We start from the raw sequence: 12,749 nt of genomic DNA on the forward strand, positions 1-12,749 counted from the left end.
GTAAGGCAAGACTTTCACATCATAGCTCTCACTGAGTTTTAGTAGAAGACACCATACCGCCTTCAACAGGCTACCATACGCCAACTCAACCTCACAATGATCAGACAGGTCATGTACCCACTGTTCCACCAGTTTCCCAAAGAAACAAACCAATGCAGAAGTTCTTTCTTTAAAAACAGGAGCACTTACCCCATAGTGACGCAAGATTTCACTAGATATCGAACAGCCAGTGAAGAGCAAATGGGACGATATATAGGATATATATCTATGTTTCGCCCGCTCCTGAGCAAGAGACTCTGGGCTTCGTTCCAGCAATAAAGGTAGAAAGTGAGTGGGTTCAAAAATGAGTCTCCTTAGGAACCTCAAAATGTGACATCAGCATCGAGAAACAGTGGAAATGAAGGCACCAGGGTTCAGAAAAACTTGCATTCTCGTCTTGTTAGAGGATTGTTAATAAACTTCTTTCTTGTAAACTTTCTGGAGGAGTAATCGTACATCATGCATCACGGTACACACTGGTGAAAACATACTTCAACTTGCATACCTTATCAAACTATTTGGGTAATTTGCTTATCTCCCGCAGAATACGTTGCTTGGTGGCTTTTTAGTATCGAAAGTGGCATCATTTTGGTTTACTTTATTTGGTCATTCTACCTCATGGTTCCCTCAGTAGTCCAAACGAAGAACAAAATGCACCACAAGGGCTAGTTTACTGAAGAGAAGAATAAATTGTGGTGAACAAAATTCGCAGATATGATCTTTCAACAACAGACAGGCTTTGTCACTGAAAATTATCTTGGAGGCATTGTGGGATTATAACTTGTGGCCGGTCTACAGTGGCATTCAACTTAGCACATAAGAAAAAGACACCTTTCATCTTTCTGTTCGAGCAGTATGTTTACTCAGGAAGAGGGGTCATTCTCTCGTTCAACATTAATCCAATGTTTTCTCTGACTCTAAAATAATGGTATGTTTGGATTGATCAAAAGAATATCTGTTTGGCCGGGGCAGGTAACCAATCAATAAAATGACATGTTGGAACGTTGCAAGGTGGCCAGCACAAATTGTAAGGACACCAAAAGCAAAATCAAAACTGCTGCTATTGGGGTCAATGGTGTCAGGATTCTTGAAGTACACCTTTACAGTCATCAAGGCACTATACAACGTAAAATGATAAAGCGAAATCCAATGGGAGTTGTGCAAAATGAGCAATTGACAGACCAAACACTCCCACAGGTGCCTAGTCTTGACTACGCCTACCCTAGGTTCTAACGAAAATCTCACCATCTAAATAATCTTCCAATTCTGTTCGTAAAATCATCATATTCATTGTCATACATAGGTGTCCCAAAGTGTCAATCTCAAAATGGCGCAACAACGGGAGAATAAATTTCTCTTAGTTCTTCTGTATATCTGCGCGTTTGATCAGCTATTCCAGTAGCCCAAAACTTGAGATGTCCCAACCGAATCAACGAGAACGCACATAGACCTTGGAGGCCACTGTGCACAAAAATGCACACACCTAATTGAAAATTCGAGAGACCATTAAGGTGCATCATGACGAAATTGAGTAAAACGGAGAAACTAAAACCTGCAACATTTGGCCACAATGTTCTCCCTCTTGAATTGAAACCAATGTTTGCGCTCAATCGAGGTGTGTTGGGTACCTTAAAGTACACTAGAGCAGCCATCAAAAGGCAGTAAGCAAAGTACATAGAAAGACGCGACTTGAAGGGGATTGTTGAAAAAATGAAGGAATTGGAAAATAACGAAACAATGAAGCCCAAGACACAGATCACTACCAACTTCCAATCCTTCACGCTCTTGAAAAAGTAGAATATCATGTAAATGCGTCCAATAGTCACAAACAACCACATTCCCACTGTCACCATGGCAATTTTGCGCAAAAATGTCAGATCGAGTGACTCGCTGAATCCTACCAAAATTGACCACACTGCCATACCGAGAAATCCAAAGACCATGGTGGGCTTGAATCCAAGGAAATAGCCACCATACAAAGCGGCTGGTATGGGGCCATAAAAGGTCACGAGCCATGTGTCTTCAACATCAAAACCACTGTTTTTCAATTTGCCGGCTAAAGGAAACATAAGGAACAATCCCTGGAAAACGAATAAAGAAAGGACAAGCGTCGCTGCAAGTGTCTTTAAATTTACCTCGCGCTCAGGATGGCTAATACCAGGTTTGCTGTCGCCATCGTTATCCAGAAGATTTTTGTAATGGGGGAAATCTTTTTCTGTATCCTCCATTTTTATAGAAATTGATTTTCATTACTTTGGATTGTCGACTTGATATATATACCAGTGCCAAGCCTTAAGTACGCACTCATTGTCTCTGGTAGTTTCTTGTCTCATGATCATTTAAAGGAGGGTTAGGGGCACATAACCTTGGTGAAACGTCATATTTATTATTTTTTACGAATTCCAAGTCCACTCTCAAGAACCAATCTCACGAACTTCTTCGCCACACTTTAGTCTCAGTACTCAAATTTCCAAATGTTGGTCTGACCAGAGAATCATTAAGAAGCAAGCACTTTGAGCAAGGAAATAGGCTATCCATGAAATGATTATCTCTTACGGGTTGAAGAGATAGGTGCTCATTCATAGCGATTAACTAAGAAAAGCCAAACCTGCAATATTTGGCCACACTGTTTTTTTCTCTTGCATTAAAACCAATTTTTGCGCTCAAGTGTGTTAGAAACCTTCAGGTAGACTTAAGCAGCCATTTAAAGGCGGTACCCAAAGCATGACCTAGTTATCAAACTAGCAGGGACACTTAGCTTAGATTTTTCACTGATCCTTAACGAGAAACCTACGCCCCACGTTATTAGTACATACTTGAAATGTTGCAAGCACTTGAAATAGTACAATTCCATGTGAACGTTCCAATAGCTACAAACAACTACAGCCCCGTTGTGACCCAGACAAATTTGCGCCAAAACAACAGGTCGAGTGTATGTGCTGCCAATATTGACCATGCTACTGATAAATCCAAATATCATGGTAGGTCTGAATCCAAGGTAATAGCCGCCGTAGAAGGCAGCCTGGAAGAATCCGCACATTCCCATAAACCATAGGATGGCCCGATAAGCATATTGTTTTTTGGGGAAAATACTCAAAGCATAGCCAAAGCGCCTGGGCCAAAACTCCTGGATCACAAACAGCGAAAGAAGTAGTGTCGTTGCAAGTTTTATCAAATCGACCTTGGCCTTGGGAAGGTCTAAATCAAGCCTGCGGGTTCATCATGATCGGGGGATTCTTTTTCTCTATCCTCCATTTTTATGAATAAAGCTATTTTGGTTTGTCGATAATATATATACCAGCCAAGTCTTAAGAACGCACCTTCCCATGGCCAATAGGGACCAAAAAGGGTCCTATTGTCTACGAGAGGAAATATGGCAAGAAATGATGAAAAGTATTCAGTTAAAAGTTGAAGTTTTTGCATAAATTGAAATTATGAGTGTTGCACCCAATCTTTCCACACCCCACTGTGGGCGAGAAACGGGAAATAAATCTCATGAACCTCTCTGGTAACTCTGCGTCCTCTTTCAATGATGTCAGACCTGAACCATTTCGTATGTCCAAAATCAATCAAGCCTAAAATGGGATAAAAGATCAAACCTAGATAAACCACAAATGCCATAACAGCAACATTCAAGCTCGAGAGGGCAAGAACATTGAGCATAGTGAAACTGAGGAGAATGTTAAGAACAAAACCAGCAATCCGTGGCCACATTGTCGTATACCTGGTTTCTCCACTCAAACGAGGTGTGTTAGGAACTTTCAAATAGAACAAACCCGCCATCAGAAGGCAGTACACAAAGTACACAGTCAATAACACATTGTAGCTGCTGTTTTTGAAAATAAAAATGTTGGAGTAAAAGGAGAAGATTGCGCCCAAAACACAGATGGCTATCAACTTCTTCACCCCCAACTTCTTGAAATAGTAAAACGTCATGTGGATAGCCCCTATGAAAACGAACAGCCACAACCAGACTGTGACTATGGTCCATTTGCGCAAAAATGTCAGATCAACTAGCTCGCAAACCCAGGCCAATATGGACCACAATGCCATACAGCTAAATCCAAAGATCATGGTGGGCTTGAATCCAAGGTAATAGCCGCCCTGCGAAGCGGAATTGAAGAGTGGAACTAGGAAAGGAATAAAGAAGTTCATGAAGTCAGGATAATTTTCCACCTCCAGCAAGTATATTGGAGCCAGGAGAAGCATAGCCTGTAACACGAATAGCGATAGAAATAGCATCTTTGCGAGTGTCTTAAGATCGACATCTGGATCGACCTCTGGCTCGTGGGAGTGTAACTCATGCTCCTGGTTATTCTTGTTATCGGGGAAATCTTTTTCCCTATCTTCCATTTTTATGGAGGGATGCTATTTGGATTGTCGATGGTATATATACCAGTGCCAAGCCTTAGGTACTTCCCTAGCCAATGGGGACCAATAAGGGTCCTATTGTCTACGAGAGGAAAATCGGACCCACTGAAATGCGGCTAAAAACGGGGCTTGGTGATGCTTAGCCGACTTCGGTGTTCCATTACGGCGATAGTATACATGGTGCTGAATGTCGAGGTCTGCTTATTCGTTCAAACGAGGTCCCAGACTCTGGGGTTCAGTTTTAATTTCACATTCAATCAACTTTCTCTCAGCTCATGATCAATTGTCAAACAAAATCCATTGCATTTGTTAAGTGCTCTCAAAGCTTAAAAAGCCCCACTAGAAGCGTTCTTATCTGCTGCTGTATACTATGACGTCATGGTACCCTATCGTTGCGCACCTCAATGCAAGTGAGGCACCCCTTCTAGCAAGCGAGAATACCCACAGTGAGACAATAATCATTTCGACTTCTTGAAATGTCACTCTAAATTGATTCTGCAGCTGAAAATCGAACAAGATTCAGCAAAAACTATTTTGTGAAACCTTTCAAAATCACTGGTATCACCTCAGACCCAAGTAGAACCTCTCAATGCACAACGGCTGTGGCATCGGAATTTCGGCTAATGGCAACCCCCTGAACTATTTAAGGGGCCACAAATCCTGGTACTTTTTTCTCCAGAAAAATGAAGTTTTCCTTTGTGGCCGTGGTTGCCGTTTTTGCTCTCAATGTTTCGGCTCTTGCTGTGAAGAAAGATACTGTGAATGGTGCTGTGCTTGAGGAGGACCCTGGATATGACGGCGATGTTGAGGACAATGACGAGTGGAAAAGACGCCAATTGAATGGGATATAGAAACACGAGTGCTTTTAGATGTTATGATGAACTCCACAGAATGGGCTGAAATGTCAAGGCCAGAACTGTGGATCTGTAGAGTTCTTTTTGATGCCGGTGAGGTATTTATGAGTGTTTGTGATGCTAGTGAAGCATGAAACGACTGTCGTAGGGTATGACGAATTCCTAGAATGGGCTAAAATGTCGAAGCCAGAACTGTGTAAGTCATCTGTGGAGTTCTTATGCCAGTGAGGCACGAAATGAGTGTCTTGAATGAGCAATTTTCAATTAGCACTCCAATTGTCTTACTTTCCAGCAAATTAAAGTGGGAGACTCATGAGCATCTCTATAAATGAACCATGCATCTGCTCATGAATGCTATTGTTGGAGGCTTTTGTCGAATGGACCCTCAATTACAGCTCCGACATTATGAAAAAAACGTGGACATGGGTGGAATCAGAAAAAAACGGACATAGCTAGCATCACGTATCGTGGTTTTTGCTGCACTCATCCACAATATGTTCCCACCGACTTCTAACCACACAGAACACCTCTCCCAATGCAAGCACGGTGACACCACAGATGAGCCCAAACCAGAGCCCGTAGACCTCTGTATCGAGCTTGAATGCAAAAAAGTAAGCTGACGGAAGCGCTATCAAGTAGTATGAAGCGAGGTTGAGGTACGACCCAATCTTCTGTCTTCCTTGGCCCCTCAACACGCCAGCAGCGATGATGTTGGTGCAGTCGGCAATCTGGTTGATCGCTGCTAGAGCTAGAACCTTGCTTGCGGTGTGGACAACTTTCGAGTCGTCTGAGTACAAACTGGAGATGGGCGTTCTTCCGAAGAAGAGCACCACGAAGTTGAGAACGCCCATGCCAACGCCAACGCAGATGGAACTCCTGGTCACCGACTGTGCTGCTTTTATATCCTGAAGGCCAATAAAGTGCCCTACTCGGGTTGTGACAGCCACAGAAACTGCAAAGGGAATCTGGAAAGCGATACCACCGACATTGGAACCGATAGACTGAGCCGCCAAGGCGGTGGTGCCGAAAGAGGCGGCCAAAATCGTCATCACCTCAAAAGCCAAGTATTCCGCTTCCACCATCACCACGCCTGGAACAGCCAAGCGGAGCATGGGTTTCCAGTTGACGGTGGCCTTTCTCCAGTCGATGCCTCCCCAGCACCTGGTGCCGTCCACAAACACCGCATACAAAAGCAAAACGATTGGGTTGATCCAGAAGGAAATGGACAATGCAATTGGGAGGCCCACGAGCCCGAGGCCTGTGGTAGGATGGAGAACAAGAAACCAGTTGAGCACTCCGTGAAGAGGAACGGAAACCGCCAAGGCGTAGGTGCCTGCGTTGAAAATATGCTGTGCCTGGAAGAAACGCTTTGCTGTTTCGAAAAACAAGAGTCCCGGGGCGTCTACTATCATGATTCTGAGGAACGTCTGGCACTGAAGCGCAAGGTCCTCTGACGGCACGAGGCGTTTCAAAATCAGACCCGAAAACCACCAAAGCGGGAGAAGCGGAAACACCGTCACCGCTAGCATCATCACGGAGCAGCGCTGGAAGTAAACCCCCACCATGTGTGGTCTTCCTGCTCCAAAAGCCTGAGAACAAAAACTGTCCAACGAGGTGCTCATGCCCTGGTAGAACGCCACCGCGGTGATGTTGAAGGAGCATAGGGCGAGGGAAGCAACGGCGAGTTCAGTAGACCCTAGGCGGCCCGAAACGAATATGGTGGTTGTTTGTAGCAAAAACTGGAGAAGAAACGTGAGGATCAACGGCGCCAGCGACCGGGCTATCATGGCTGCTTCCAGGGAGCCCTTTTGGGAAGTAGCTCCGTACGAGACGGAAGGATGTAGAAGGGGATCTCGAGCTTCCATGGGTTGTGTGGTGGTTGTGTTTTGGTGTTCTGGAAGAGATGAGGTTTATAGCGAATCTGCATGTCTCGACGTTATCTTAGCGCATGCCGTATAAGGCAGGTCCAACGCAGGTCGACGGAATACGGAATATGGTGGGGTCCTAAGTTTTAGGTTTTTTTTTTTTTTTTTTTTTTTTTTTTTTTTTTTGACTGATTTCTCTTTATTAGAGTAAAAAAAACTATATCTCTATAGAAACAACCTCCAATAAGATCAATTATTCTCAATTTCACGAGACACTCAGGTCAGTTTCCCGAACGTCTCGCCGTGGATATCGACCCATAGGACATATCTGTCTTACGGCCTTCTTCAACTGACGTATCAGAAGGGGTGGTTTTTTTATATTTTGTTGAATTCGACGGGGGCTTTTTTGTGGAGAAGCTCTTTTTTGGATAGGTGTAAAAGTGTATTTGTGGGGGTGGTGTGGATTTGCAGCCATGGTGTGGAGCTTTTGAAGCGTTTGATGTGTTTCCGACCCTTGGCTGCAAACGAAAGAACGTCGATGATTACGGGGAAGTGATTGACCCCAGAAGGTCTAGAAATGAGGACAAGCAAAATGGGAATTCAGAACTCACATCTGAAAGCGAGAAGTTTGAAGGAGAATGGGGCAATGTAGATGGAAGAGGCGAGGAACAGGAATGATCGAGAAAGATTTCTAGTGGACAAGTTTGACAACGATGTTTTTAGAAATTATCTTGATACTACGTTCAACCCTATCAAAAGGGTGAATGAATAGACGCACGGTTCTGTGATTCGTTGCGGATTATGCTTCATTGATTTCTCGACCATGTAGACGCACAATCTATGGACTTGGTGAATTCTTCACTCGGGCCTTCTCATCTTATAATATTGCCGGAAAACTCATACAAGGAGGGGCTACAAGCTGGTATCAACGGAACCGACAATCGAGCTCCGAGGGATTGTCAAGCTCCACCATAACATCTGGAGTAGCCATTGAGCTGGGCAGTTTCTTCTCGAAATCTCTTAATTCAGCGAGAGCAGCGGAGATGCAAGTGAGGTTGTGTTTCTATAGTGATATAGTTTTGGTTTCTTATGGAGCGGGATCCTCTGTAGAAGCGTCCTGCTAATACATTCTATTAATAAAAAAAAAATGTTGCCAAACCCAATACACCCATGCATCACCAGAGCTTACGGAAGTATTGGCTATGTTGCTCAGAGGCAACATGCAGCTAGTGACTTCGAGGCTCAGACCGCTTTGTTGTCGAATTTGTTGTACAATTGGCTTTCTGTGAGGCTTCTGTTCTTTACTTCGGCCATTGTGCTTTCCTGCTCCTTGTCCTTTGTTCTTTGGGGTGGAACTACTGTTTCTGGTGGCCTTGTCGGATTTGTTTTGGGCTATGCCAATCAGATAGCCGGCAGTCTCAGACTGCTACTTGGGATTCACTCCGGCTGGAGCTCCCAGTTCCTTCCTGTGGAAAGATGTTTGGAGTTTGTCAATTTGGAAGCAGAAGAAAACCGCAGGGAGAAAGTGGACATTCCATCTAACTGGCCCTCGGGCGATATTGTTTTCGAGAATTTCTCCGCAACATACGAGGACGACGAACAGCCAGTGCTTAAAAACCTCAACTTGACCATCAAGGCAGGCGAGAAAATCGGCATCGTTGGCAGAACCGGAGCCGGAAAGAGCAGTATCGTTCTAGCTCTTTTCAGGATGCTCAAACCTACCGGAGGCAGACTCCTCATTGGTGGTATTGATGTAGAGGATGTTCGGCTCCAGGATCTCAGAGCAGGTTGGGATCATACCACAAGATTCCTTGCTTTTCGTGGGCAGCATTCGTGAGAACATCGATCCTTTGGGCGAGTACCTGGACGATGCTATTTGGGAGGCATTAGCAGACTCCCATTTGAAGTCATTAGTTTAGTCTCTCGGTGGTTTGAACAGCAAGGTTGGAGAGGCAGGGTCCAACTTCTCTGGAGGCCAGAAGCAGCTTTTGTGTTTGGCCAGAGCGCTTCTTAAGGACTCTGGCATCGTGCTTATGGATGAAGCCACCGCTTCTGTGGATCTCGGAACGGAGAAGCTTGTCCGGGAAGTGATCGCCAAGAAAGGTGCTGGTAAGACGGTGATCACAATAGCTCACAGAACCGAGACGGTGTTGGATCTGGACAAGATCTTGGGCTTGGAAGACGGGCAGGTCAGAGAGTTTGATGCTCCGCTGGTCTTGTTGGAGGATCTGAGCTCCTTGCTCCATGGGTTGATGCACCGCTGATGACTAAACCACCCATTTTTTATTTCAATGTAATTTTTTGAAATCTCAATTCCAAAATGTAGCTCACCTCCGGGCAAAAACGTACAAGGCCGACTCGCTCGTGCTGAAAAACACCCTATACGGGCTGAAACCCGCCGGAAGGGGAATCTCGAGTCTATTGTTTTTCCCTAGCTTTACCGCCAGGTTCTTATTAATGAGTGCAAACATCCCATCGTGAAAATCCGTATCCACCTCTGGAGAAAGCTGGGGAGACCTAAACGTAAGCACAAAGTCGCCGTCATCGAGCTTTTTCGACGAAACAGCCACCTCCATGGCCTGAACGCCCCCAACAGCTTCAACCACTTCAACTCTCTTTGTCTTCTCCACCTTCGGTTCCAAGGACATCTCGCCTACCTCCTCTATCAACGGCCTGCTCTTCTTTCCATCAATGTTCATCAAATCCGGAAGCTCCCCCTGCGACTCCGGTTCCGGCTCTAGCTCATCCAAAAGCCCGAGAACCTCGTTCTGCTTCAACTCTTGCATCTTCTTGTGAAGCCCTCCCTGGAGCTCTTCCTCCGAAACCTCCGTTTTCAGAAGCTCGCCCTTGCTGAGCATTTTCGGCACGCTGTAGCTTCGGTCAAGCACAAGCCCGTACATGAGCTCCACGGACTCAATGCACCATTCGATCAATATGAGCTTGAGGTCGTTGTTGACCTGAACCCACGAAAAACAGTCCGTGTTGATGCAGCAGTCGTACACTAGCGAAGGCACGCCCTTCTTGTCCTTTTCTGTCTTTTCTGGCGACACAATTAGCGGAATCTCCCACTCGTTCTTGACAATTAGCGGAAACACCTGTTCTGGGATGAACTCACCTGGAGGTCTAGGAACCTGGAGATCATGACAAACGTTCAAGAACACCTTGGTGGCGTATGCCCTTTTGGCATCGCCCTCCACAATCCTCGTCTTTATCACAAAACCCCCTGTCGGGTCCAAAACAACGCTTTTTTCATGGTCCATCGCGTCCATTGACTATAGTGATTCAGGCTTTTTTAGCTGAGTCGCACTTGACTCAGATGACTCGCAATGGGCTTTTTTTTCCACTGAATCACCCCCACGAAAGTGTTTCGGAGTATAAATACCCGCTGTCTCCGCCACTTTGCAAACGCAAAAGTCCGTTTTTCTTCCATGAACGTGCTCGTGTACCTGGGCCGAGGCACCACGCCCGAGCTGGTCAAACACACCGTGGAGTCGCTCAGACTCCATCTTTCTCCGAATTACGCTGTGGTGACGGTTTCTGAGCAATCGCTTTTGGGTGACCCCTGGCAGTACAAAACGCTGATGTTGGTGGTTCCAGGAGGCGCTGATTTGCCGTACTGTGATGTTTTGAACGGCGCCGGCAACCTGAAGATCACGCAGTTTGTCAGAAAAGGCGGCAGGTACTTAGGGCTCTGTGCTGGAGGATACTACGCTGCCAAACGGTGTGAATTCGAGGAGGGCGACCCGAAAATGGAGGTCAGTGGTCCTAGAGAGCTAGGCTTCTTTCCCGGCATCGCCAGGGGCTGTGTCTACAAGGGATTTGACTACGAGTCTCATAAAGGCAGCAAGGCGGTCACCATGGCTGTAAACACGTCCGCTTTGCCCCTGAGCCCGAAGGAGGTGACTGTTTACTACAACGGAGGCGGGCTTTTCGTGGATGCCCTGAAACAGCGCAACGTGGAGGTTTTGGCCCGATACGCTGCTCCTCAGGCTGATCTTGAAGATACAGATATGGCGGCTGGCGTTTATTGCAAAGTCGGCAAGGGCTGTGCTGTTCTTTTTGGCACACATCCTGAGTTCCTGCCGCCGCTTATGAAGGCTGGCGACGACGAGCACTTTGCGCTGGTGGTGGATCTGATTGAGGCGAACGACCATGAAAGAAAGCTCTTTTTGCGGGCGGTTTTGGACAAAATGGGGCTCAAGACAAACGGCAACGTCGACGGTGCCGTGCCCCGGCTCACGCCCATTTTCTTGTCGTCCCTGATGGACCCTAGTGTCGCCAGAAACTTGCTCAACACGCTCCAGGACAAAATGGAGTTTGTTTCGGGAAATACGTTTGAGGACGTCAACGACACGTTTGTGCTCCATGACGAGAAGGACTCGGATATTATTGAAGACACGGAAACGGACGGTGAGCAGTCCTTTGACCAGGTGGTCTCTGCTCCAAAACACATCAAATTCTTCACCTCACAGGCTTTCCCCAGCCACGCCCAGACGCCGTACTTCAGCATGGCCAAGTATTTTGACGAATTGAAGCATCTTCACGACGCCAACAACCAGCCCATCGGGCAGATCGGCCAGCTTCTTGGATATGGTGAGGTCGTCACCTCCACAAGCACTCTTCTAGACAAAAACCCCAACTGGCTCGAACACCTCCCTCACGGACTCACGTTCACAGCAACTACGCAAATAGCCGGAAGGGGCCGTGGCGGAAACGTCTGGATTAACCCTAAGGGCGTCATGGCCACATCCATATTGTTCAGACTCCCCCAGGGCGAATCCAACAGCTCCATCATCGTCACCCTCCAGTACCTCTGTGCACTTGCGCTTATAGAGTCGATTTTGGGCTATGGCCTGCCTGTCCAGGGCCAGGGCTCCGGATACGAGGATATGCCGTTGAAGCTCAAATGGCCCAACGACATGTATGCCTTGAAGCCTGAGTTCTACAATCTGATTGGTGATAAGGACGATGTGAGCAGCACTGTGGAAGGTGACGACGAAAAATGGGCCAAAATCTCAGGATCTTTGATCAATTCTCAGTTTTTGAACGGCCGTTTCCATCTTGTCTGGGGCGGTGGTGTCAATGTGTCCAATGAAGCACCCACCACCTCGCTCAATCGTGTTCTCGCGAGACTCAATGAGCTCCGAGCAGCCAAGGGCTTGCCTGAGCTTCCTCCCTACGAGCACGAAACCCTCCTTGCAAAGATTGTGTTCAATATGGAGCAGTTCTATAGCGTTTTCCAGAGATCCGGTTTGCAGCCATTTTTGTCGCTTTACTACAAAAGATGGTTCCACCTGAACCAGAGGGTTGTCTTGGATGCTGCTGGCGACGGCAATGTCCGTGATTGTGTGATTCGTGGAATCACAAGTGACTATGGGCTCTTGATAGCGGAGGATATGAGAAACCACGAGAAGTTGGAGTTGCAGCCGGACGGGAACTCGTTTGATATTTTCAAGGGGCTCGTTTACAAGAAGAGGTGAGGGGTTGATAGCTGCTGATGAACGGGGGATTATAGATGTTTAAGCCTTTGCTATTAGATCTGGTCCATGACATTTTCTGGCATACAATACCTTCAGGTATACGATTTAGATTCATGGGACACTTTAATCCGTTAACTAGA

At 46.4% G+C, this 12,749-nt stretch overlaps 5 protein-coding genes across 5 annotated transcripts; 2 read left to right on the forward strand and 3 right to left on the reverse strand. All coding sequences in view use genetic code 12, as the record gives it.

Annotated features, from left to right (window-relative positions):
* Positions 1-3,471: 3,471 nt before the first annotated feature.
* On the reverse strand, positions 3,472-4,392 carry CXQ87_001674 (uncharacterized protein; the record flags this gene model as incomplete). The annotated part of the gene is made up of 1 exon (XM_025480208.1): positions 3,472-4,392. One exon carries the CDS (start codon positions 4,390-4,392, stop codon positions 3,472-3,474), a length of 921 nt encoding a protein of 306 aa, XP_025334508.1.
* Positions 4,393-5,722: 1,330 nt separating this feature from the next.
* On the reverse strand, positions 5,723-7,129 carry CXQ87_001675 (uncharacterized protein; the record flags this gene model as incomplete). Its single annotated transcript, XM_025480209.1, has 1 exon — positions 5,723-7,129. The coding sequence occupies one exon, from the start codon at positions 7,127-7,129 to the stop codon at positions 5,723-5,725; it is 1,407 nt and encodes a 468-aa protein (XP_025334509.1).
* A 1,147-nt stretch (positions 7,130-8,276) lies between these two features.
* On the forward strand, positions 8,277-9,393 carry CXQ87_001676 (uncharacterized protein; the record flags this gene model as incomplete). Its single annotated transcript, XM_025480210.1, has 3 exons — positions 8,277-8,882; positions 8,914-9,035; positions 9,069-9,393. The coding sequence occupies 3 exons, from the start codon at positions 8,277-8,279 to the stop codon at positions 9,391-9,393; spliced, it is 1,053 nt and encodes a 350-aa protein (XP_025334510.1).
* A 63-nt stretch (positions 9,394-9,456) lies between these two features.
* CXQ87_001677 (uncharacterized protein) lies at positions 9,457-10,398 on the reverse strand (the record flags this gene model as incomplete). The annotated part of the gene is made up of 1 exon (XM_025480211.1): positions 9,457-10,398. The coding sequence occupies one exon, from the start codon at positions 10,396-10,398 to the stop codon at positions 9,457-9,459; it is 942 nt and encodes a 313-aa protein (XP_025334511.1).
* Positions 10,399-10,557: 159 nt separating this feature from the next.
* On the forward strand, positions 10,558-12,609 carry CXQ87_001678 (biotin--[acetyl-CoA-carboxylase] ligase; the record flags this gene model as incomplete). Its single annotated transcript, XM_025480212.1, has 1 exon — positions 10,558-12,609. One exon carries the CDS (start codon positions 10,558-10,560, stop codon positions 12,607-12,609), a length of 2,052 nt encoding a protein of 683 aa, XP_025334512.1.
* Positions 12,610-12,749: the final 140 nt, after the last annotated feature.

Source organism: Candidozyma duobushaemuli, assembly GCF_002926085.2.
Source record: "Candidozyma duobushaemuli strain B09383 chromosome Unknown B_B09383, whole genome shotgun sequence".
Taxonomy (NCBI): domain Eukaryota; kingdom Fungi; phylum Ascomycota; class Pichiomycetes; order Serinales; family Metschnikowiaceae; genus Candidozyma; species Candidozyma duobushaemuli.